This window comes from Leptonychotes weddellii, chromosome 3 (assembly GCF_054177405.1).
Source record: "Leptonychotes weddellii isolate Sample4059 chromosome 3, ASM5417740v2, whole genome shotgun sequence".
NCBI lineage: Eukaryota > Metazoa > Chordata > Mammalia > Carnivora > Phocidae > Leptonychotes > Leptonychotes weddellii.
This window is the reverse complement of record NC_138371.1, coordinates 73,944,101-73,970,465: the sequence shown is the minus strand read 5'-3', so window position 1 is coordinate 73,970,465 and position 26,365 is coordinate 73,944,101. Positions and strand designations below refer to the sequence as shown.

General features: G+C 43.0%; 1 protein-coding gene across 2 annotated transcripts in view; it reads left to right on the top strand.

Moving 5' to 3' along the window:
• Positions 1 to 26,365, top strand: part of KIF5C (kinesin family member 5C) — a 171,810-nt gene that overhangs the window by 16,485 nt on the left and 128,960 nt on the right. The window contains exon 1 of one of the 2 annotated variants that reach the window (XM_081814470.1): positions 7,921 to 8,404. The exons of the other annotated variant lie outside the window; for it this stretch is intronic. Within the exon in view, the coding sequence (XP_081670596.1) occupies positions 8,279 to 8,404 (126 nt within the window). The 5' untranslated portion in view covers positions 7,921 to 8,278. Of the gene's footprint in view, positions 1 to 7,920; positions 8,405 to 26,365 lie in introns of those variants that run through there. 2 annotated transcript variants of the gene reach the window in all.

Sequence of the window (26,365 nt, the reverse complement as noted above, 5' to 3'; positions counted from 1 at the left end):
AAAAAAAACAAAAACAAAAACTGAGAGCTGTCTTGTTTATTCTCTCTCACTTGTTCTGTTGATGCATATTGCTCTTGGGAGGTTTACATGACAAGGAGTAGCCAATGGTCAGTAAGGAATGGAGTCCTACCGGAAACCACAAGAGCAAGCTTGGAAGTGGATCCTTCCCTAGTTGAGCCTTGAGATGGTTATAGCCCTGGCTGTATTAGAGAGAGAACCTGGGCCACAGAGCTCAGCTAAGTGATGCCCAGATCCCTGACTCACTGTGAAATAACAAATGTTTTAAGCATCTATGTGTTGGGGTAATTTGTTACACAGTGATAATTAACACAATTGTTGAAAAAAAAAAAAAGCTTCTTCTCTTTGGATACTTTTTCTTTGACTTTTATTGACCCTCCCCCCCCCATCTCATTTACTAACTCAAAAAGTAAAGGAGGACCTCTATAGGGAACCACATCAACCTTGGAAATCTCAGGTGTCTTTAACATATTTCCAAGACATTGATTGCTGAGGGTGCTGCTGTGTTTCTTCATTGTGGGTCATAGAACATGTTTATATTTATTCCTCTTTCCCATAATGTCTGAGGAGGATGGAGATGCTGACTAGAGGAGCCCCCTGGACTTTGCTGAACATTGCGATGAGTTTGGGGTTACAAGCCTGGGACAGAGCTGGGACACCATGGATTATTGGCTCTGCATTGGGGATGAACTGAGCAGGGGAAGTCAGGGCCAGGAGAGAAGAGTCACGTGGGTGTCAGGAGGGAAAGGGACCTTCTGTGGTACACAGTGGAGATGGTATTTTGAAGATATGAAGTTTCTAGTGATTTTTAAGTAGTTCACTGTGGGGTGTGCAATAGAAATCCCTCATCTATGATTCCTGGGACATTTTAAGTAAAGTTTACATTACTTCTTCATCCTTTCCTGGGAGTGGATGTTTGAGAGGAACTTCCAATGTGGAATTCTCTCTCCAGATGGGGTCTGAATGGACTTAGGCACAGTTGCTGGAAGATGAGGGAGTTGCCAATCCACAGGCCACATTGGGATTGTGCTGAGGTGGCTCTCAGAAGGGCAGGGCGTCCCTGCCCCTCACCTCCTGAGGCTCGGCTCCTAACCAGGACTTGGTGCCTGCTGTCTGCATTCCACCCTGGGATTGCCAGCGCCCAGTCATGGTGCCCCCACTCCCATCCCCGAGACACAGAGTTTGGCTTTTCTCTCTCATCTCCTCTCCCTCCTTACAATAAGTGGTTTTGCCTCTTATTCGTCCAAAACCCTGAATTTTTTTCTATCAGAATTAATACTAAAGGTCTCATCTAGTACAATGGATCTCAGTTGATGTGTCGGCTAGACAGAGAACAGGCTTTCTCCCTCAGATCAGCTAATGTCATGTTAAAGGGAGGTGATCTCTGCTTCTTCCCCACTGAGCTGGGTTACCTGGACATCTTGAGCTGAGGCGCTGTATCTTAAAAGACATCCAAATTTTCTATTCCATGGCAATAGGCGAGTTTTGCAGGTTTTCAAGGGATTTTTCCAATATCTTTAAAAATATTTTTATCTGTTCATTTGGGTTTTAATCTTCACTGCGGCCAGGTATTTTTTGTACTTATAGGAATGAAGCTGGGCCTGGGCAATCAGAAATGATGAAACCCACACAGGGACCTGCAGACCCCAGGGTCTGAGTTAAATGGCCATCCCAGTGACTGCGGAAGACAGGGAGCTGATGTGAAAATTGAAGCGATTACCTAGATCACTCAGGCAGAAGAATTTCTGAAGCTTTTTTTTCCTTGAACAATCCAGATAATTGCTTCAATTTACACTTCTTACTGGCAGTAGAGACTGGGACAGAAACTGCTCTCTAGGAGTGAGCTGAATAGAGAGAAGCAGTGTGCTCACAAAATGATTCTGATAACTCAGGAGAGAATGGGGGTGTGGGGGAGAACTCAAGTCTTTGGCCTTGATTTCTGCCGGGCTCAAGCAAGTCAAAGTGAGACTGTTCATCGTTGCCTGAATGATCCAGATAATTCTCCACTTTCTGTTTCATCTCAGCAGTGATGCTTGAGGGTCATGCCGGTGTTGCTGGTGGAGGTGTTGGATGAAATTGTGGCTAGGGAACTTTGAGTCTGTTTGAGGCCCTTACCCTGTGCTACCCAGTGAGTTGGCTAACTACCTTCCAAGGACCCGTAAATCCCTGCTTGGGGAAGACCTTGCCGGGGCAGGAAAGAGAGGAGTGGAGTGGGTAACTGTCCTGGAAGAGCATACCACACCTGTTAATTTAAGCAGGAACCAACATCAGGGCAGTAGGACTTAACCATTCCCTTAGGGAAATGATTCATCCACTAGGGTCCTTGGGAAATTCATTTCTGTAATGGAAAATTCATATTTTTGAATGAATGAATGAATAATGTATGAATGCATGAAAGACATTTATTGAGTTGCTACTTTGTGCCTGGCATCATGCCAAGCCTTGGAATAATTAACTTTATATTAATAGATCTCTCTTTTTTTTTCTTTTTCTCACATTTTCTCAGGAGGGGTGATTCCCCCAATCTCTTCACAATCTCTCCCAGACTTTACTTCCAAACCATTTTCTCACAGATCTCTCTTTTAATTCTCACTTATCTAGAATAGATAATATTTTTAGTGCCATTTCAACAGATGGGGTTAAAAAAAATCAGAGAAGCTGAATACATTTTCCAAAGTTATAGAACTCATTAGCAGAAGAACAGGAATAAAAAATGTAGGTCCTGAGCCCAAGGCTCCATCTACAATGCAACTTATTTTCAGGTTCATATATTTATTCATTTGTCCTTGCCATTATCATGATCATGATGGACATGGATTGATCATTCAGAAAATACCTATCAAGCATGTAAATAATGCATGATCCCCACAACATAGATGCAGGAGCAAGACACACACAAGGCATTTAACAGAAAGAATTGTGAAATGGAAAGCACTAGAGAATGGTACCAGACAACAATAAGAATGTCATTGCAAGGCAGCAAGTGCTCGGGTGCCGAAGCAGAGAGCCCTGTGGGCTAGAGCTGTTCAGGAAGGTTTTCAAAGGTCAATTTCTTGTTCTTTTGATGTTATATATTTTTAGAAATTGAGATACAATTGACATGTTGTATTAATTTCAGGTACACAACATAACGATTTGATATATGTATATATTGTGAATTGATCACCACAATAAGTTTAGTTAACATCTGTCCCCATACATAGTGACAGTTTTTTTTCTTGTGATGAGAGCTTTATTCTCTTAGCAACTTTTAGATAGGCAATACAGTATTGTTAACTCTCATTACCATGTTGTACATTACATCCCTAGGACTTACTTATCTTATAACTGGAAGTTTGTACTTTTGATCCCCTTCTTCTGATTCCCCCACCCCCACCCCATGCCTCTGGCAACCACCACCTGTTCACTGTGTCAATGAGTTCGTTTTTGTTTGTTTAGATTCCACATGTAAGTGAGATCATATAGTAGCTATCTTTCTCTGTCTGACTTATCTCACTTAACATAATGCCATTAAGGTCCATTCATGTTGTTGCAAATGGCAGTATTTCCTTTTTTATGGCTGAATAATATTCACGTGCACGTGTGTGTGTGTGTGTGTGTTCTTTACTCATTCATTTGTTGATGGGCACTTGAGTTGTTTCAGTATCTTCGCTATTGTAAATAATGCTGCAATGAGCATAGGAGTACATATATCTTTTTGAGACAGTGATTGCATTTCCTTCGGATAAAGACCCAGAAGTGGGATTGCTGAATCATATGGTAGTTCTATTTTTAATTTTTTTTGAAGGACCTCTATACTGTTTTCCATAGTGTTTGCACCAGTTTGCCTTCATACCTACAGTACACACGGGTTTCTATCTTTTTAAAATTATGGTAAAATATACCCCAATAGTTATTGAGAATAATACTGCTATGAACATGGGTGTACAAATATCTGAGACCCTGATTTCAATTCTGTGGAATATATATATGCAGAAGTAGAATTGCTGGATCATATGCTAATCTATTTTTAATTTTTTAAAAAGATTTTATTTATTTATTTGACAGAGAGAGAGAGAGACAGTGAGAGAGGGAACACAAGCAGGGGGAGTGGGAGAGGGAGAAGCAGGCTCCCCACCGAGCAGGGAGCCCAATGCGGGGCTCGATCCCAGGACCCTGGGATCATGACCTGAGCCAAAGGCAGACGCTTAACGACTGAGCCACCCAGGTGCCCCTATTTTTAATTTTTTTTTTTTAAAGATTTTATTTATTTATTCATGAGAGACAGAAACAGAGGGAGAAGCAGGCTCCCAAGGAGCGGGAAGCCCGATGCGGGACTCGATCCCAGGACCCTGGGATCATGACCTGAGCTGAAGGCAGACGCTTAACCATCTGAGCCACCCAGGCGCCCCCTATTTTTAATTTTTTGAGGAGCTGTTAAACTGTGTTCTGTAGTGTCTGCACCATTTTATGTTCCCACCAACAGTGCACAAGGGTTTCAATTTCCCCACATCGTCTTTAACACTTATTTTCTGTTTTTGTTGGTGGTGTTCTATAACAACCTTTCTAATGGATGTGACGTGGTATCTCATTGTGGTTTTGACTTGCATTTCTGTAAGATTAGTGATATTGAGCATCATTTCCTGTGCTTATTGGCTAATCTTGTTTGGAGAAATACCTATTAAATACCTATTAAAGTCCTTTGCCCATTTTAAAATCAGATTTTCTTTTATTGTTGATTTGTAGTAGTTCTTTATATAGTCTAGATACCCCTTAATATGATTTACAATATGTGATTTACAAGTATTTTCTTCCATTCTGTGAGTTGCCTTTTCATTCTGTTAATAGTGTCCTTTGATACACAAAAGTGTATCATTTTGATGTGGTTCAGTTTATCTATTTTCTCTTTTGTTTTCTGTGGGCATCTCTTCAATTTTTTTAAGCCCAGGCCAATCGTAAACTTTCTCTAAGATTTTTCAATCCTACCTAGTCCATCTCCTTTTTTTTTTCCTCCATCCCTTTGATTAAGCCTTCTTAGCCACCATTGGGCAGCCTACCCAGGGTATCTAACTTGTTTCTAAGTTTCTTGAGGGTAATGACTTATTTTGTAACTTCCCCTCAAGTTGCAAGTGGGCAGGAGGGAAGGGGGGAAGTCTTTATTAAACCTCTTTTTTAAAATTAATTAATTTACTTTGAGAGAGAGAGAGAGAGTGAGCAGGGGGAGGAGCAGAGGGAGAGGAAGAGAGAGAATCTCAAGCAGGCTCCCTGCTGAGTGTAGAGCCTGATGCCAGGCTCCATCTCACATACCTGAGGTCATGACCTGAACTGAAACCAAGAGCTGCGTTTGGATGCTCAACCAACTGAGCCACTCAGGTACCCCCTTTGTTAACCCTCTGGTAAAGAGTTCATTTAATAAACCTAAATTTATATATATAGTGGCAGCAAATGTCATTTGCTCAGTTAATAGTTGATGAATTGATAGATGACTGAATAAATGAAGAATGAATCCTGGGACACACAGGTCTCTCCACCCCAGGTAATGCATGTGCTGACTTTCTCAGATCTTCTCAGTATGTGTGAGGTTCTGGTAATCTTCAGTGGGCTCAGGGAAACTGGAGATTGGGCTGACCTCTCCAGTATATTGTGAAGGTGACCGCTAAAGATGGTGGGTGTCTGAGTCAGAGCCTGAGAACTATTAAAATGATGACAATGTGGTGCTTGGGCCTTTTTTTTTTTTTTTTAACTTACTTTCCCTGCATCTGAGGACAGGAAATCAAATTGGTGCTGCTTATAATGGCTTATGAAAGTTTATTTTGGTAGGTCTGTCTTCTTAGCTAGGCAGAAAAACTGTATTTCCAGGTGCACTTGCATTAAAGCAACAGATGTATTCCTTAAATTAACTAAGTACTGCATTTGTTTGACCATTTGTTCAGCACAGAACAACAACAACAACAACAACTAAAATTCAAATGTTTAGACTATGTGCATGTCAGGCACCATGCTAGGTGCTTTAAAAGTATTATTTCTTCTAATTTCCTCAAAACCTCTATGAGATGATTATTATTCCAATGACAGAGATAAAATTGAGTCTTAAGGAAATTAAATACCTTGCTGTGGCTCCCACATCTAGGAAGTGGCAGGGCTGGGATTCTTACTCAAGTGGAGCTTCCTTCTAGGTTGGATTCCTTATTCAACATGCTGCCTACTATGCGCTAGATGCTAGAGACATAAAGATGAGGCAGATATCATTGCCCATGAGAGTGTAGTGATAGAGATGTGCATAGAAGATTATGAGGACAACAAGGAGGACACCTACCCTTTGTGGATGTTTATTAAGTCAGGGAAGGCTTCCTAAGGAGGGAGGGTTGAGTTGAGTCAAAAAGGAAAAGGTAGCACTAGAAAGGGAGAGTGGACATCTAATTGTTTGCCCAGCCCAGCATCATGTTCTTTTTCTGGGAATAGCATCCCTCTTCTTTTGGGAACCTTCCCACCATGGTATTCCTCAAAGATCTTACAAAGTTCCTGACTCTGATTGAGTGGTCTAGGGCTAGACACCTAAGCCCATGCCAATCATAGACTAGTTGTTGTTGTTGTTGTTGTTTTTTCCAAACCAAAACTCCAAGCAAACATCTAACCTTATCTAGTGGTAGAAATTGAAGGGTGAATCCCAGGGACTCTTGGCAGCTGGGTTTCCTAACATTTGGGAGGGATGATCTGGAGTGAGAAAGAATGAGGCCAATACAAACAGGAAACAGGGACAAGAGATAGAGAAAGTGTCTTGGTAGCCTGCCTGTTCCCTGACTCCATTGTTTAATCATTTTTTAGAATAAGCAAGATAATCTGGATTCTTCTGATAAATTCTCCTTTTGCCACAGTGGCTCCAGTTGGGTTTCTATTACTTTTTACTCTGTGAGCCTTATTTAATATACTTACTTAGTAATAGGCATGAATGGGTGACCCCTAGAGAGCAAATGGCTTAAACAAAGTATCAGAACAAGCAGAGCAAGAGGTGAATGGAGGAAGCCACAAGTAGTTTGGTATTTGTCAATGTGTAAACATTAAGACAAGAAGTATAGGAAATGAGACCAATAAGTAGGCAAAAATCTGATCATGGGGCCTATATTATGCAAAGGACTTTAGAACTTGATCCTGTATATATTCTGTTTATTCTATAGGTTCTAAGTAGGCATTAGGCAGAGGTTCTGTAAACCTCATTATTATTAATAGTAATTAAGAGGTTCCTAACCTGGCAGCCACAGACAGGCTTCGATTGTCCCCAAATCCAGTGAAATAGTGTGAAAAATCTATGGGCGTGTATAGTTTATTTGTTTTTGGTTTTTGTTATGGAAAATGTTCTCAGCTTTCATCAGATATTAAAGCAGTCCCTGACCCAAAATATGTTGTGAACTGGTTTGTGCAGGCATTTTGGGGAATGATGGCTTCAAATATTCATGCAAATCTCATTTTCCCCTTGATTTCCTCACAACTCTAACAAAACCGTTCAGCACAGAGAAAATGCTCCATAACGTTTCTGCTGGACATTGTCTTAAGGGCTTCTCCTTGGGGATCATGAAAAGCTGTAAAGAGATGATATAGATCTGGTTTATATAGAGATTTTAACTGGGAATGCTGGATATGACCTCCACCCTGTTCTTGACCTGGGCAGCCAGACCAGAACTGCAGGCTTTCGGAGGTGGCACCTGGGGTACCACCGCTGTCCCCAAAAGCCAACTGTAAGTGGTATCCTTGTCCTTCCACCGGCAGGCAGAGACTACAAGTCCCGGGATGCTCCACTCTCGAGCCGGGGCGAGGGCGGGGCGGATCTCCGCAGTGACGTCACCGTCCCGGGGCGAGCCGGAGGTGGGCGGGGCGAAGGGGCGGGCCGGGGAGGCGGTCGAGCGCGCTGGTGCTGATGCAGGATGGCTGAGCGCGCAGGAGCCCGGGAGGTCTGAGCCGGGCGAGGCTCGCTCCCTGCGCATCGCCTCGTCCGCCGGCCGCGTGGTCGCGGGCAGGTGGGCCCGGAGCGCCGCGCCGGGCCAGGGCAAGGCCAGGGAAGGCAGGTCTGCAGCCGGAGGGGCCGGAGGCTGATAGAAGCCTACCCGGTCTGGGAGCGGCCCGAGCTGCCCAGCCCGCCGAGTTCGCGATGACCTGCTGAGAAGCTTCGTCGGAGGCTGCAGGAGGCGGCCTCGCTGCAGGCGGTGCGGTTCGTGGCCTCCTCCCTCGTCTTGCTGAGCCCCGGCCCCCCACCCATCCCCGCGCCCCCTCCCTGCCGCCGGCCGAGATGGCGGATCCAGCTGAATGCAGCATCAAAGTGATGTGCCGGTTCCGGCCCCTCAACGAAGCGGAGATTCTCCGAGGGGACAAATTCATCCCCAAATTTAAAGGCGATGAGACCGTGGTGATTGGGGTAAGTGTCCGGGACGTGTGGCTTCCCCTGCTGCTTCGCGCCGCAGCCGGGCGCCCGAACGCCCCAGACCGCAGGGGTGTTCGGCCGCCCCTTCGGACATCCCCCACAGGGCTGCCCTCTCGTGTAGACTGGAAGAGAAACCCCCTCCCCCACTCCCTATAGTTCGCTCCCGGGCGGTGGAGGGGCGACTGGGGGCGGCGGGGCGGGCCCAGGTGGCGAGAGTAGAGGTGGGGGGCGAGGAAGGGTTCGGCGCCGCCATTGTTCTCGGGGTGGGGGCCGTCGTGGGCCTATTGTTCCCCGCCTTGGCCACGCCGCGTGGGTAGAGTGCTCGCGTTACCCTCAAGCGGGGTGCCCAGGCTCCCCTTAGAGTATGATCTCTGTAGCCCACAAATGATTCCAGGCATCAGTTCGATTTATCGAACGCTTTACCTGTTCTTCTCACGACCTTAGCAAAAGGAAAAGAAAAAAAAGAGGTACTGGAAAAATCCTAGCCTCGGCTGGGAGCTCCCACCCCGTGTAGACGCGGCTCCCCGCGGCGTTTCACCTTGCCCTGCTTGCAGAAGGCGGGGGTGTGGGGAACCCTGGTGGTCTTGGTGTCCCCGGGAAGGCCTGGTGTGTCTCCTGATTCCTCTCAACCCAGGCTGCCCTGGATGTGGTCTCCGGGTCTGACCCCTCCCCAGTGAAGCGACCTCCCACCTGGTGTCCACAGACCGTCGGATGTGCTTCGCCCTGGGTGGAGATGTGTGCCCACATCTGTGGGGCTAAGGGCCCAGAGCGCAGCCAAATAGTCCCTCTCTGCCAGGAGTAGAAGTTACTTTGTGTGGTCGGGTCAACCCCCCCCCCCCGCTTCCCCCCCCATCTCCCTTCCTACCTTTCCCTTCCTCCCTTCTTCCCCTCCCCCACCACTTGGCTCCCTTTCTGCAGCCCGGGCTGCCGGTGGGGGCAGGGAATACCATTGGGTTTTAGTTCTTAAAGCAGTATGTCAATGAAATAAACCAGCCTTTCCCCCCGCCCTTTCACCCTCCGTTGTCCCCAGCGTGTGTAGCTGACGGTGCCCTCTTTGTATGCGAGCCGCGTGGGGTTGGGACCGAGTTAATGGGAGCCTCCCGATCCCCGCTGACATATTCCTGGCAGCCCGCTCGAGGCTGCTGATGCAGCCTTCCCGTCCCCGGCATTGATTAAGTGATGTCATCCCGATTACTGAGCATGCTCCGGCTAACCCCCTCCCTCCGATTCCCCCAGTGGCTAGAGTATTTAGGTCAAGTGATTGACAGGTGACAGTTTATCGAGGGTCTCTGCCGGTGTCTGCCAAGGCTTTCTCAAGCACCAGAGGCTGACGTTTGCCGGCCCAAGCAGCCCCCAGCATCTTCCTTCACCAAGGTTGTGCCGCAGTCTCTGCGAAGGGCCCGGGGGACTAGCAGGTGCTAGCAGAATGGTAGGCGGGTGCTCTCCGCGAAAGGGTAACGGAGGCAAGGCTCTGGCCTTTGCTCAGGGGCTTCATCTCGTACCCCCCTTAGAAAGCCAGCTCCCCTTGACGACCTCTTCTCCCCTCCCCATTTTCACAGTCATCGGGGAAACCGTGACCTCCAAATGCTATGTGGATTGGTGTTTATTCTAAGAGCTGACCTATGAGGGCAGGGCAGAGGGCTTTTATCTCTGCTTAGTGTTAATTTGACGAGAAGATGTATGCTACAATTATTGATGAGGAGGAAAATTCTCTACCTAATGGCAGATATGGGATCAGCAGCCAGCACATGGGGCAGATAGTAGCTTGTTTGGGTTACACCTCTCAGCTGGGATCAGGCTGTGGTTTAGATAGAGTGGGAGTTACTGGGGACATCTAGTCCCTGCCCCTTACCTTGTAACAAAATTTTAAACAAATAGTTATGCAGCACTAGAACATGATCTGGTGACCCTATTTTTTTTTTACCCCTCCAGAGGTTTTAAAGAAAAGACTAGAGAGGTTGTTTCTTCTTCTTCTTTCTTTCTTCTTTCTTCTTCCTCCTCTTCTTCCTCTTCTTCCTCTTCCTCTTCTTCTTCTTCTTCTTTCTTTTCTTCTTCTTCTTCTTCTCCTTCTCCTTCCCCTGCTGCTGTCCCTTTCCCTCCCCCTCCTTCTTTCCCTTCCCCTCCTCCTCCTCCTTCTTCCTCCTTTTCCTTGTCCTCTTCTTCCTCCTTTCTTCTTCCTCTTCCTCCTCCTCCCCCTTTCTCTCCTTCTCCTCTTCCTATTCTTTCTCAGTCTTCTAAGAGTGATACACCAAGACTAATGAAATAGAGTAATAAATCATCCTCTTTGATCTGTGTCAAGGCAGAGATCCTAAGAACTATATTTCCCACCTAAGTATACATTAAAACAAAGTCACTATATAAAATAAGTAATTTAAACAAAAAAATGGTGGATGTGAATACGCATGTAACTCTTCAACTGTAACGTGAAAATTTTGATTATCTTACTATAATCCTTTAATACAACAGCTTTGAATTTTCTTTAAGATTAGTTTTTTTTAATTAAAATAAAGCATTCATATAGAAAAGTGTTATCATAGGGTACAGCTTAATAAAGCTTTTATTAAGTAACCACTCCCTCATAACCACTTGTCAGACTAAGAAACAGACATTTTGGGGACCCCAGAAGTCCCATTAGGGTCCCTCCCAGTCACTAGCTCCCTTTGCCTTAGAGTAACCACTCTTCTGACTTCTAATGCCATAGATTAGCTTATTTTTTTTTAAATAAACTTTATGTACATAAAACCCTATAGTATGTTTGCTTTTGTGTGTGGCTTCTTGCAGTCAACATCATGCTTGTCAAATTCACCCACGTTGTAGTGTGTAGCTGCAGTTTGTTCATCCTCTTTGTTCTGTAGTATCCCATTGTATGAATGTACCACAATTTATTAATCCATCAACTGCTGGCAGACCTTTGGTTAGTTTCCACTTTGGGGTTAATGTGGACAGAGCTGCTGTGAACATTGTTTTACACTACACATCTTTTGGTGAGAGTGCGTACAGAACAGAAGACTGTCAGATGCTGAAGATGTTGGGACTGGGGTATGTGCTAGGACCATTCCTATTTCTAACTAATAATGTGTAACTAAAGGAAATGACCATTCTAGCAGCCTGTATCTTATTTTGTACACTGAGCGGAAGGGCTCCCATGTCAATTCAGTTGCAACGAGCCCATATGGTTCCGTTGCAGGTGGAGACTGCCTTAGGTGGGCATTTCTTTCCTTGCTTGTAGAGGTGCAGATTGCAGGGATTACCAAAGAAGGCCAGAACCATCCAGAAATGTCAGTCATCTTCACTCCCAACAGATACATGTAAAAAATGAATTTCTGTGAAGTTAGCTATTAGTCTAAATAATTCAGAACCCCGAAATTCTTTTTTTTTTTTTTTTGAAGCCAGGGTCATTTTTTTTCTTTGAAGTTCTGTTCAATTTTTATGGAGATGTATGCTAACAGGGAGATTTTGCAGGTGGAGTTTCTAGATTTGTCTTTTTAAGAAAATGTCCTGTCTTGGAGGAATCCTCTGCAGCACTCTTGCATTTTTTTCCAGCTCCTGGCAAAGCTTTCTTTCTCTGAGCACCCCAGCCACACTCTCCCCACTTTGAACCCCTGTAGCATTATTTTTTTTAAAAGATTTTATTTATTTATTTGACAGAGAGAGAGATAGCGAGAGCAGGAACACAAGCAGGGGGAGTGGGAGAGGGAGAAGCAGGCTTCCCACCGAGCAGGGAGCCTGATGTGGGACTCGATCCCAGGACCCTGGGATCATGACCTGAGCCCAAGGCAGACGCTTAACGACTGAGCCACCCAGGCGCCTGAACCCCTGTAGCATTATTTTGTATATGATCTTGTAACTTTGTTGTCTTAGATTGCTATTAGTTTTATCATTGTCTAATGACATTGTAAGCCATGTGCAGAGATAAGGACCATCTGTGTTTTGTTTCTTTATACTTCCCAGGGCTTTGCCCACAGAAAGCACTTAATAAGTATTTATTGATCTCTTTGTTGAATTTAGAAATCTTCACTTTGGTATATTTAACTTACTTCGTGGGCTCTTAATTGGCTGTAGGCTGCAGAGAGTAGTTAAAAAACCAGTTTTAAAGAGAAATGCTATTCCTTTGAGCAGGCCTGGTAAGACAGCAGAATACCATAAGAAAATTGGGAAAGTACTACCTTCAGCTTTGTTAAAAATTAGGAAAGCTGTTGACAGTGGTGGTGAGCTGGAAGTAGAGGGTGGGGATGGTCTAGTGATTAGAAAAGGGACTCCACATAAATTACTGCTTCAGAGGAAAAATATTGGATTTATAGCATTTCTTGAAGTACTCCTCCATTAGCTGCTAAAAGACCTGGTGAGTCAGCCAATACTCTGGGCTCTGACTATTGGTTTTGATGTATCTGTATTGATAGAAGCTCTCTGTCTTGGAGAATTCCCAGTAAGGTTCTTTGAAATGGACTTTGACATTTCAGTTTCCTCATTTGGGGCTTTCCTCTTGTTCAAAGTCCTAGGAAAGCAGTAAGTTCTGACCTATTTGACGTCAGCTATGAGCTCTGAGCTGGTCAGTGGCATAGAAAGTGGCCTTACTCTGCAGGAACTTAGATTAGTTGTGGGCAGTGGATGGGCAAGAAAGGACCAGGACAGAGAGCAAATTCCAAGTTGGAGTTACTGTGGAGATTAAGGACTAAAGAAGTGAAGAAATATGGCTAAAATTTTTCTTTTTGTCATTGGTAATGGTCTTTGAAAACAAGAACATTAAACAATTTTCATTTTAAATTTATATACAGTAAAATCACTTTTTTGGGGATATAGTTCTATCCTAGCAGCTTTGACAAGTACAGAGTTGTGTGGCAATGCTGTATTAGTTTTCTTTTGCTGCTGTAACAGACAACTACAAATTAAAGGCTTAACACTACACAAGTTAATTATCACACAGTTTCCATAGGTCAGAAATCCATCAGATCAGCTGGTTTCTCTGTCTAGAGTCTCATAATGTCAAGACCAAGCTATTGATAGGGCCATGTTCTGTTCCAGGGGAAAATCCATTTCTTTGCTCATTCAGGTTGGTGGCAGAATCCTTATGGTTGTAGGAGTGAGGTCCTGCGTCCTTGCTGGCTGTCAGGCCTGGTGGTTCTCAGCTTCTAGAGCCCACTCCCAGGTCCTAGTCACCTGGCCCCCTTCTCCATCTTAAAAACCAGCAGTAGGCTGGTCCCTCTCATGGTTCATATCTCCCTTGCAACTTCCATGGCATGTCTCTTACTGACTCTTCTGCCTCCCCTTTCCCCTTTTAAGGGCCCATCGGGTTATAGTGAGCCCACCTAGATAATCCGGCACCCTCTCTCCATTTTAAGGTCAGCTGATTAGCAAACTTAATTACATCTGCAAAGTCCCTTTTACCCTGTTACATTCACGTATTCACAGATTCGAGGAATTAGAGTGTGAACATCTTTTGAGGCCATTATTCTGCCTACCACACACCAGCATACTCAAGATATAAAACAGTTTCGTTTACGCCCTCTCCCCAAAAGCCTTCATGCTACCCCTTTGTAGTCAAACCTTCTCCTCTCTCTTAACCCCCGACAGCCACTTCCTCTTCCTCTCTATAATTTTGCTTTTTCCAGACTGTCATAAAAATGGAATCACATATTAAGGATATATTTGAGCCTGGGTTCTTTTACTTAAGAACTCTTTGAGATTTATGTTGTTGCATGTATCAACAGTGTATTCCTTTTTATTACTTAGTGGTAGTCCATTATATGGGTATAACACAGTTTGTTTATCCATTCCTCCCATTGAAGGACATTTGGGTTGTTTCCAGTTTGGAATGATGATGAATAAAGCTGCTATAAGCCTTTGCATTTAGGTTTTTGTGTGAGGGTAGATTTTTATTTCTCTTGGGTAAGTACCCAAGATTATATCAATCATATTTAACTATATGTTTAACTCTAAGAAACTGCCAAACTGTTTTTCAGAGTGGTTCTATCATTTTGTATTCCTTCCTAAAAGTAATATTTTAAGCCAGGATTTTAAAGAGTTTATTCGGTCACTTTGTCTAAGTGAACACCAACAGTAGTGTTCAGTAGTGTCGAGATAGATCAGTCCTTCGTTCTTCTGTGCCCTAAATTCAGAGATGTTTACATTACTTGAAAATGAATTAGTGGCTTCCAGTAAACGTACCCTCTGAAACCCTGGGATGAGTGAACACAAGACAGTAGCTATAATCTCACATGGGCCGCTGAGGCCACTCTCTGTTCAAGGTGAGCACGCAGTCGGTACTTCTTAAACGAATGGGGTTGGTAGAGGCAGCAGGGAGAGTCAGACAGAACTGCGTGCAGTTTCACTAGCTAGCTATGGGGCTGTTTTTCAAGTCGCTTAGCTTTTTTGGGCCTCAGTTTGATCATATTTAAAACAGATATAATTAACTCACAGGGCCGTTAGAATGAAATGAAATGAAGTGGTCAAAAGGACATCTAGCACAGAGAAAATGCTCAATAAATGCTAATTATTTCCCATATTTCCTATTTGCCTTGTAATTTTCTCAATTTGGAGAATTAGCTTTGCCCCCCAAAATTACTGCCCTTAACTCTATCCCCTGAAAACCCTTCTTGCACGCCTGTTTCTTAGGCATTTGCTCACTCCCTTCTCCTGCTTGGAAGAGCCTCTTTTTTTCATCTTATTTGTGAAATACCTAACCATCTGTGAAGGCCGATCTCACGGTCCGTTTATTTATAGACTATATCAGCTGATCCTTTTATTTGCAGTGATCATATATAGGAAAGAGAGTGTGTATGTGTGTGTGTGTTTTACGGGTCTCTGCCTCCTTCCCCATAGTCGTCTAGTTGCTTAGTGAGTGTACCTTGGTTGCGGCTTCCTTCTTCCCTTGTTCCCTATGTGGAATCAGGTCTCCATAAATGCCAATTTCTGCATTGCCTTAAATAACTTGGGTATCCTTGGGGATTTCCCTCTGCTCCACCTGTCCTTGTCTGGCCCGCTCCCCTATTTAATGACAATGTTTTCCATTCTTGGCTTTTCTCCCCCATTTAAAATAGGAAACCTCCTCCACCTTTGGGTTCCCTTTACTCCCTGCCTTAGGTTTCTCACCTGTGTCTACTTATTAAACAAGCAAAAACAGAACTACCTGCTCCCTAATGGTTTTTCTTGAGTTAAGAAAAAAATAGCCCCACTGACAGATCCAATTTCACCTTATTTATCTTGGGGGTTTTTTTTTTTTTTTTTTTTTTACCAGGTCCTCTTTTTATGGCTGAGAAAGGTCCTCCTTTTTTTTTTTTTTTTTTTATATTTATTTATTTGAGAGAGAGAGAATGAGAGAGAGCAAGCACATGAGAGGGGGGAGGGTCAGAGGGAGAAGCAGGCTCCCTGCCGAGCAGGGAGCCCGATGCGGGACTCGATCCAGGGACTCCAGGATCATGACCTGAGCCGAAGGCAGTCGCTTAACCAACTGAGCCACCCAGGCGCCCGAAAGGTCCTCCCTTAACCCATTTGCTGCACGCCAACCAAGTTCCTTTCAGGAGGGATTGACTTGTTGCATGTGTGGTTATCTGCCAGTAATGCAGAGAGCGTGGGAGAACGTGGAGTTTTAGATCCCTCACAGTACTTCCCAGCAGCGGACCTGGCATGAGTCAGACAGCCCAGGACCAGCTCCCAGCTCTGCACCTTCTTAGCTGCATGGACTTGGACAAACTGCTAAAGTTCCAGCCTTTGGCTTATGAAATAGGGCTAATATCCCTCTCCACCTTGTAGGGTTATTGTGATGGTCACAAGAGCGAGTGCACACGGAGTGCTGCGCACAGTGCCTGGCGTAGAGCGGACATTCAGAAACTGTCCGCTTTATAAGACCCACTAGGGGTTATTTCTCCCTGCTCTTGTCAGACTGGCTAATCTTGGGAAGGCCCAGACCCTTCACAGCTTCCCTGGTACCCTCATGTTGTGTAAAAGAAAAAAATTGTTGTGAGACTTGCAAAAATAGGAGGAAGATGATTGTGATAGGCGTCAATACCATCACAATAGGGGAGAGAAGTGAGGCTCAACTCCAAATACAAGGGGAGCAGGTGGGGTGGGTGGGTGGGTGGGTGAGTGGACCGCTACTAAAAGGACATCAAGGGGAGGGGAATTCTTGTAAACTGACCTAACAGGATTTTTTTTTTAACATCTCCAAGGCCTGGAACAGTGCCTGGAACAGAGTAGATGCTCAGGACCAGATGTCTTTTGAAAGAAATAGAAGAATGCTGACCATCCTAAGCTGTTAGATGTTAGAGCCTGGAGGTGTTTGCTTGGATTTTTACCTTGACCTCTCTCCAGCTCTGGTAACTTGTTTTTCCTACTTTGGACATCTTCATGGTTTTATTGTTACTGTCTCGAATGAAATAGCCTTTTCGGTGTCCTGACATATTCCATGCTCATTGCAAAGATACTCAGACCATGCAGAAAAGCATGAAGAAGGTGTAAAAAACACTTTTAATTTTATGAACCAGAAAATACCATTGTTAACATTCATTGTATATCCCAGCACTTTTCCATTCTATAAAACACCATACTTTGTTTTCAAACAAAGATAGGATTTTGTAAAAATCTGTTTTGAAACCCACTGTTTTGCTTAATGGTATACTTCAGACATCAGCATTTTTCAAGGTTGCATATAATTCTATTATATATCTAATCAATACTTTAATCATTTCCTAGTATTAGACATTTGGATTTTTCTGCTTGTTTTTCTTTCTGTATAAACAAAGGTGTGATAAACATTGGTGCACACATCTTTTTGTTCACTTGGCCGATCGTTGTTTTAGCATACATCTCCAGAATTGGGATTGCTGCGTAACAGGATAGAGATGATTTTAAGGCAGCCATAGTTTTTGAGAGAGAGCAATTCAGAGATGGCAAATTGTCCTGTTTTATACTCTCACTTCTTTGCCTACCAGCTGGATTTGCTGCCAGTTTGTCTCATAAGGCATCCCTTCATACCTGAACTAAATTAAATTCTTACCAAGAGTATGTGCTCTGTCATGCACTGTTAAGCCATAGATCCAGAACACGGCAATGCCTTCAGACTTCTAATGTAAACCATACGATTTTGTAGGCTGTCTCTTGTCAGATTCAATATCCTAAAGGATGTTATTTTTTGGAGGTGATCAAAAGCTAACTCTGTTGAGGCAGAGAAAGATAGAGGCCAAGATTGTAGTCTTAAAGAAAAATAGGGTGGATGCGCCCTTTCTTCTTGGTGCTAATACTGAACGGCCTGTGATACCTTCTGGGCAGTGGTAAGTTGAAAAGGGATAACATAGCCCTTTCAAAAAAGCCCTAGAAAGCAACCCCCCCACTTCCCCTCTAATTATTAGGTACTTTTTAAAGAAATTTATTGTATAAAATTCCAAACATGCACCAAAGTAGAAAGAATAACAAAGTGTACCCCCACGAACCTATCAACCCGTTTTAACCATCAACAAATGGCCAATTTTATTTTTTGTATACTCTCCTAAACTTTCCTCCTCCCAAAGTCACCTGATTGTTTTAAAGTGAAATCTCACATTATTTTATCCCTAACCTATCATACACACACACACATACACACACACACACACGTGTATATATACACATATATATTTGATCAGTTCTCTTTTAAAACCTCAATAATATTATCACAACTAAAATATGAGCAATTCCTTAATGTCAAATACTCAGATTTCCCCCCTTGCTTCATAAATTTCTTCTGCAGCTGGTTTGCTCAAATCAGAATACTAGGTGCTATTGATTATAAGTGAGGAGAAAAAGAAATGCTCATACATAATCGACCTTGAAGCAAGAGAAGGAGACTTTTGCTATGGAGTCATGTGGGACAGTAGAAAACACACACAGGGCAATCAGGCTAATCAGGATTTCCAGCCTATCTGCCTTTTTTTTTTTTTTTTAAAGATTTTATTTATTTATTTGAGACAGAGAGAATGAGAGACAGAGAGCATGAGAGGGAGGAGGGCGAGAGGGAGAAGCAGACTCCCCGCCGAGCAGGGAGCCCGATGCGGGACTCGATCCCGGGACTCCAGGATCATGACCTGAGCCGAAGGCAGTCGCCTAACCGACTGAGCCACCCAGGCGCCCCAGCCTATCTCCCTTAACAGTGGTCACGTCCCACTTATCCTTTCTAATAAACCAGTGCCAGCAGTGCAGGGTCACCCAGAAAAGCGATTTAAAGAGCTTTGTGCGTTATGGCTTCCCCCTGCTGCTTTCCCCCTGGCTTTAGTTGGCTTGTATAAACATCAGGAAAGCAGGCTGATGTATCACTCAGTTGTCCTCGGAGCTTAGTATCACCCTTATCAAGTTGGTGCCAACTACATCCACAGCAGTTCTTTTCGGTGTTTCTAGATGTATTAGTATTTATTACCTTTTCAGTCAATGAATACCTGTCCTTGATGTGAATTGAATATTGGAAGATAAATCCAACAGAGCTGAAGGGAAAAAAATATTTATGTGAGAACAGAATTCCCTGCAACATAATATTTTAAGGAAAAAGGTTTGAAGTTGTCTTTTTATGTTTCTTATTCCTTTTCTCACTTTAAAAAAAAAGCTTTGGAGGCGCCTGGGTGGCTCAGTCGGTGCAGCGTCTGCCTTCAGCTCAGGTCATGATCCCACGGTCCTGGGATCGAGTCCTGCATCAGGCTCCTTGCTCAGCGGGGAGCCTGCCTCTCCCTCTGCCTGCTGCTCCCTCTGCTTGTGCTCTCTCTCTGTCAAATTAAAAAAAAAAAAAAAAAAAAAGCTTTGAAGGGAGATGGAGTTGGAGGAAAAGTACAAATTTAAAAAAAAAATCCCAGTAATTTATGTTTTAACTTCTTAGACTGTGGTGTACGGTTGTAAGAGCTGCCAATCAATAATAGTGTTTTAGAAGCTATTTATTTAAAGATCTTGGCAACACAGTTCTGGACTGACAAATCTCGGGGACTTGTCCTTTCTCAGGCCCTCTCATAGAGCAATCTCTCCCATTTCCAGGTTTCATTTTGCCTCATGAGGAAGCGAAGAGCAGTCTGCTTCAATTCTTTGAGGAGGTTATATCATAGTTTTTTTCTGAGCAACTGTCTGGCACCTCACTCCTCAGAGATTATTGATTTTCATCTGGGAACCTGGTTAAATAACAACTCATGTGACATCAGAAACTTTGGATAGTCTTGGGGGAAGGGACTTCCGCTCCTCTGTCATAGCTGCCTCCTGCCTCATAGAGAGGAACAAATTCCATTCTGACTGGTGAGTGTCCAGACCTGTCTTGGTCCTGGTCACTGGTGGGCAGGATCCCATGAGAGGCGGTCAGTTCTTTCCTGTATCTGGCCTTTGTGGTGAGCTGCCCTCTGCGGGGTCTGGCTTCCTGGGCTGGCTTCCAGGAGCTATTTTTCTGTCTCCTCTCTGCATGCTGCTAAGTGGGTAAGTTAGGCTGGGCCCACAGATTCAGGCCCAGGTGGGCTGGTCTCAAGGTCCGGAAGAGGTTGGGTTGCAGGATGGAGGAGTGGCGAGGTAAGGAAAGTAGCTTGGCCAGGTTTGGTATTGGGATGATGGGTACTGGTGCCCTACTCAAGTGGGCCTGGATACTTTAGCAAATCACCCACCCAGTGTGTAGGAGGGGCTGACTGTTAGGGGAGCATTCTGGCTTTTTTGGGTCCTTTGTACTGTTGTCATCCTATAGCATCAAAACTTCCTAACTAATAGTTTATTTATATAAAATTTGTGGAAAGTAGACTTTAGAAAGGAAGTGTTTAGCTCTTTGGTAATAATTACTAAACAACACAACCTACTAATTATGTGTTCAAACAAGTGGGAAAAGAACACCCAAAGTACTATATCCTAGAGTAACAACACTTGATTGTTCATTTGTTTGTTAAATGTTTCTTAATAAATATGGCTCTTATAAAGATTGGCTTGAGAATCTGTTTTAAACTGTATTTTCTGGTCTAGACATTTATTCAAAAGAGCCTATGAAGTGGAAAATATATACCTATTTAATACTTCTTTTGTTCTATTAAAAAACAAATATAAAGAGGTAATATATACATTCATGGAAAACTTGAAATTAAGTGAGTTCTTTATTACTATGAAGTGTTTCCTTTTCTAAAGAGTAAAAGTAAAGTTTTTGGACTTCACTGTAATACTGTGCTGTCTAGTATGGAAGCCACTAGCCTCATGCAGCTAGTGAGCTCTTGCAGGGTGGCTGGTCCAACTTGGGGTGTGCAGTAGAGGTAACATTTACACTGGCTTTTAAAGACAGTACAAAAAAAAAGGAAATGTAAAATATCTCATTTTTGTGTATTCATTACATTTTGAAATGGTTAAATTAGGTTAAATAACATTAATAAAATGATTTTCCCCTTTTTATTTTTACTTTTTGAAATGTGACTAGTAGGAAATTTAAAGTTATGCATGTGGCTTGCATTTTTGTTGGCATTGCATTTCTGTTAACAGCGTGGCACTAACATTTTGTTGCCGACATACTGTTTCTGCATTTATTAATTTTAGTTCCACTTTGGTGTATTGACGGCTTATTGTGTGCTAAGCTAAATAAGTCAAGATTCCTGCCATCCATGACCATATCTATAATCCAAGAAAAGAAGGCAAGTTAAAAAAAAAAAAAAAGATTAGTATGCTGTGCTGGGAGTGTCCAAAGAGAAGAGGAAACAGCCTTGCTGGAGTTAAAAAGAGAGAAAGCACATGCAGTTGCTTTCAGAGAAACCTCTGCAGAGGGACCATTCATTGATCATTACCTCCACGCTGGGGCAGGATCTACTTCGCACGTGTAAAATTTGCTTCTTTGAGTTATTTTGCAGTTCTGCATAGCTGCTTTAGAGATTTCCGTTTTGAACAGTGTTGGGAAAAGATCTGAGAAGGAATGTGTGATGTAGCCCAGTCCGTCTCTCTGCTATCGCTCCCCGCTCCCCCACGAGTCTTGTGACATTGAGTGTGCCCCCGGAGCTGTGGGAAGAACTGCCCACCCGGCGTCCTATAATGAAGTACTGGCCATTAACAACAGCAGGCTGTGATGCGCTTGCAGGGGGTGACGTTGGGAACACCCCAGAGGTGACACGGCGCATTGTCTTTGAAGAATGTGACGATGCCGCTCTGCTGCCCAGCTCCCACCGCAGCCGTCCTGGGGACCACGCCACTGGGGTCGGCCTCCCAGGCAGGCGGGTTTTTTTTACGTCCACCGCAAATCTGCCACTTACCTTCGGTCGGCATTCTGTGGCTAATGCTGGGAATGACGAAACCTCTTGTCCTGGAAATGCATTTCCCTTTAGCACGGGCGCCTCCTAATGAGGTCCTTCCACCCTGCGGAACAAAAGCGCGCATTAGGAGGCCCGCTGGTGGGAGGAGGCGCTGTTGTGGGAACGCCTGGAAACGCCGCCCTGGTCGTTCGCAGGTGCGTCTTTGTCCTGGCATCTGTGCAGGAGAGGTCGCCTTGCAGGTGAAGGCCACACAGCTCTTTGGAGAGGGAGCTGGTTCTGTGTGGGGAAGATCTCTCTTTCCCACCCGCCTCGTGTCCCTTTTTGTCTGGGTTGACACAATTAGTTTTTCCTCCTTTGTAAATGGCAGAGACGCCATGATGGTAACATGAAAGCACAATAACACAACACCAGCCATAATCTCACCACCCTGCATCATCCAGTTTACGTTTTATATCCTCCTTTTCCCTCTCCTCATTGACACTTAACATTTCAAAAAATGTACTTCCGACCCTGGATATACAGTTCTGCCTTTTGTTTTTTCCTTTTTACCTAAGCCTACTCCATAAATGATTTCCCACATTATGTAGTGTCTTCAGGGTTGTAATATTCAGTGACAATATAAGTGCCCGTTGGGCTGATCAGTTTGCTAACCCCTCTGGTGTTGTAAGCTTCCCCTTACTCTGGGTGATGGTTTAGGGAACATCCCTACGCACAGAGCTGTTTTCTTTTGTTGAGTTGTTTCTAGAGGGTGCATTCTCCAGAAGTGGATTTACTGGACCCAATACAGTGAACACTTTACTTGATCTCATTAAATATTATCCCACTGCTTTCTGCAGAGACCAGTTCCTACAGCTTCCAGGGATGTGAGTGTCCTATTTGGCAGTGAATTCATTTTTGATGGAAAGTATACATACCTGAAGCCATATTTAACATAATGTGTTTCTGATGGTATGGAAGTTGCCAGGAAGACTTTGGCATTGTAGGTGAGGACTGTTTAATTTGGGATATTGCACGTGTCAAGGGCTCCTCAGTGTACAACAGTCGTCTCCTGTATGTTCGTCTTGCCTATATTGAGGGAAGAGATGATGGAAAACAACCCTCTAAAGTGGCTTAATTCTGGCAGAATTTCTTCAGCACTAAATTTCCTTCCAGAAGATGTAATTTATTTGGAAAGTGAGTATGGGATGTTGGAGAGAACGTGCTTTTCAACTTGGATGTTTAGGACTGTATTTAGAGAAAATTCCTCAACATTTTAAAAGTTAAGGATAGCCTCTTTTTTTATCTTCCATTGTCCCCACTCCACCCTATCCCAAACACAACCCTAGACAACAGTGTGTTCAATATAAATATCAGGTAATAGACATTGTAGGTGAGGCATTGTAGGTGAGATCAGCAGAACTACAGACAACATATGTGTTACTGCTCTTCTCACAGACCTTTACACATCTATTTGATGGAGTAATTTTCTTCTTAGACAAATGAAGTTATACTCGTCCCCAATTGCTTGCAAATGATTTTAATTCTAACAGAGTAGTGACAGGGTATAGCAAAATCTGTTTTACTTAACACACACTTATGTAAACGCTTTACCGTATGTTCATCCATTTACTTTAATCCCCAGTACCACCCTAAGAGGTAACTACTATTGTCATACCCCTCTCTGCATTCCACAGATGAGGAATCTATAGCACAGAGAGGTTAAGTCACTTGCCCAAGGTCACACAAGTATAAGTGATTTGTGGACCTAGGATTCAGACTAAGACAGTGGGAATAAAATAAAACACACTTGTATGTGTGTATATATATATATATGGAGTAATCATGCATAGGTCTTAAAGACCTTGATTGCTTTTTTCCTGGATTGTAATAGTCTTGGAAACCAGTTCCCTGCTTGCTGTCCATTCCCTCTAGTCTCTTGAACACTGTAGCTAAAATCTTCTTTCTGAAGTACTGCTCAGAATTTGTCAACTCTCTGCTCGGAAACATTTAAGACACTCCTTTGCTTACTAAAGTAAATTTGAACTCCTCACCTTGGTTCCTGTGATTCAGCAAACCCTCCACAATGTGTTTCCTTCAGCCTTTTGCCATGACCACTTCACTCCATTCCAGGACTCTGCCTTTCTCAAACCTAACCATGCACTATAGCCCCATCTCAGTCTGCACTTTCACTCTTTTGTGCCTTTGTCCATGAGGTTCCCTTATATCTGTGCCTCTTAGTTCTTTCTTACCCCACAAGCTCACTGGATTCATTTCCTTGTTTCTTTAGTCCCCCCCTTCTTGGAATTACCCCATTCAGAGTACTGGGGTTTGTTCGATTTATTTCCTTTCTTTTTTAAAAAAGAAGTATAATTGAATAACATGGTTTGATTTATTCTCATATTCTCAGCACGTGAGTCATAATGGGTCTTTTAAAAGGTGCATCATGAAGATAACTTTTCTCGTCTTTAAGGAATGACAGTTTCATTTCCTTCTTTCCACAACATACTTTTTATTCCTTTTTTCTTGTTTCACTGCATCAGATAGGACCTCCAGGATGATCTAAAATAATGAGTGAATGAATAAATGACTAACTGAAGGAGTATTTCTTCTGGTACTTATTATCTCATTTTTATGATTATATTTGGTCTGATTGTCCCTCTCTCCCTGTCCCCATAAGTCCTTCCTGACCATGAAAGGAGCTGCTAACGTGTTTCTTTTGAGAAATACACAGTAATTGGACCAAACTATATACAGGCACTACCCTCAACCAACTCACTGTCTAGTAAGAGAGACAGACACATGAGTGTGCATGTGCACACATACACACACACAATGACAATGCAACCAAGTGACTGACCAGTACTCAAGGTTTATTGAGCAATAAACACCTTTAAGGTTTGAGGCAGATTTTGTAAAATGGTTCGATTTTCCAAAGAATAAAAATTGTTTGTGTTGAATTCCAAACTGTTTTGTTCTATTCAGCTCTTCAGTTGGCAGAGCCAAAAAGGAAAGAAATTAGAAATTCATTAAGTACAGAAATGATTGATTTCAAATGATTTCCTCTTCTACTAAAACATAGAAGCCACACACAAAACACTCTTCTCTTGATTTGCAACTTATTAGAGTTAGAAAATTATTTTAATTTGAACTGACAACTAGCATCATAAAGAAAGAAGGTCCAAGAAATTCTAAATTGAAGACATTAAAATAAATGAATCACACTTAAAATTCTATTGATGGGGGGTTCTTGGGTGGCTCAGTCGTTAAGCGTCTGCCTTCGGCTCAGGTCGTGGTCCCAGGGTCCTGGGATCGAGCCCCGCATCGGGCTCCCTGCTCCGCGGGAAGCCTGCTTCTCCCTCTCCCACTCCCCCTGCTTGTGTTCCCTCTCTCACTGTGTCTCTGTCAAATAAATAAAAAATCTAAAAAAAAAAAAAAAAAAAATTCTGTTGATGGTCCTCAGCTCTGGGAAATGTCTGTAATTTACCTAAATTGTCTTGAAAGGAAAAGAAATAAGAGAATTTCTTTTTTGGATGTCTGGCATTTTCCTAATAACCTGGCTATAGAGTGATTGAATTATTATTATAACCCCATAGCTATTATTTTCATTTCAAGAATGTAGGTTAATTCTAGCTGAAGCTTATATTTCAAATGAGTTTTTGTGTAATATATGTAATAAATCAATACTGAGCCATAGGGTCTGAGGATCAAAATTATTTTTTGACCAACCAGTTTGTTTTTCCTAAATATGGTCAATTGTTCATCCTAACATATTACTCAGGAAAATAGAAGGGGGAGGGAAGATAAAAGAAACTATGAAAATAATCACAATCTGGAAACAACAGATGTTGGTGAGGATGTGGAGAAAGGGGAACCCTTTTACACTGTTGGTGGGAATGCAAGCTGATACAGCCACTCTGGAAAACAGTATGGAGTTTCCTCAAAAAATTAAAAATAGAGCTACCCTACAACCCAGCAATAGCACTACTAGGTATTTATCCAAAGGATACAGAAATAGTGATTCGAAGGGGCACATGCACCTCAATGTTTATAGCAGCACTATCAACAATAGCCAAATTATAGAAAGAGCCCAAATGTCTATTGACTGATGAATGGATAAAGAAGATGTGGTATATATGTACAATGGAATATTACTCAGCCATCAAAAGAATGAAATCTTGCCATGTGCAGCAATGTGGATGGAACTAAAGTGTATTATGCTAAGTGAAATAAGTCAGTCAGAGAAAGACAAATACCAGATGGTTTCACTCATATGTGGAATTTAAGAAACAGAACAGATGAACATAGGGGAAGGGAAGGAAAAATAAAATAAGATAAAAACAGAGAGGGAGGCAAACCATAAGAGACTCTTAACAATAGGGACAAACTGAGGGTTGCTGGAGATGAGGTGGGTGGGGGGAATGGGATAAATGGGTGATGGGCATTAAGGAGGACACTTGTTGTGATGAGCACTGGGTCTTATAAGCAAGTGATGAATCACTAAATTCTACCCCTGAAACTAATACTACACTATATGTTAACTAACTAGAATTTAAATAAAATCTTGAAAGGAAAATAAAACAAAGAAAGTAATCACAAGTGTTCAATAGCTTTTTACTTTAATTTTCTTGACTTTTTATTCAAAATATAAATATTATATAAGCACTTTAGGACAATTAAAAAGATACAGGGAGTTAAAAATTGAGAAGTAGAAATGTACCATATCCCCTCTCCAGAATAACTACTGTTAACTGATGGATGTTATATTATTCCAACA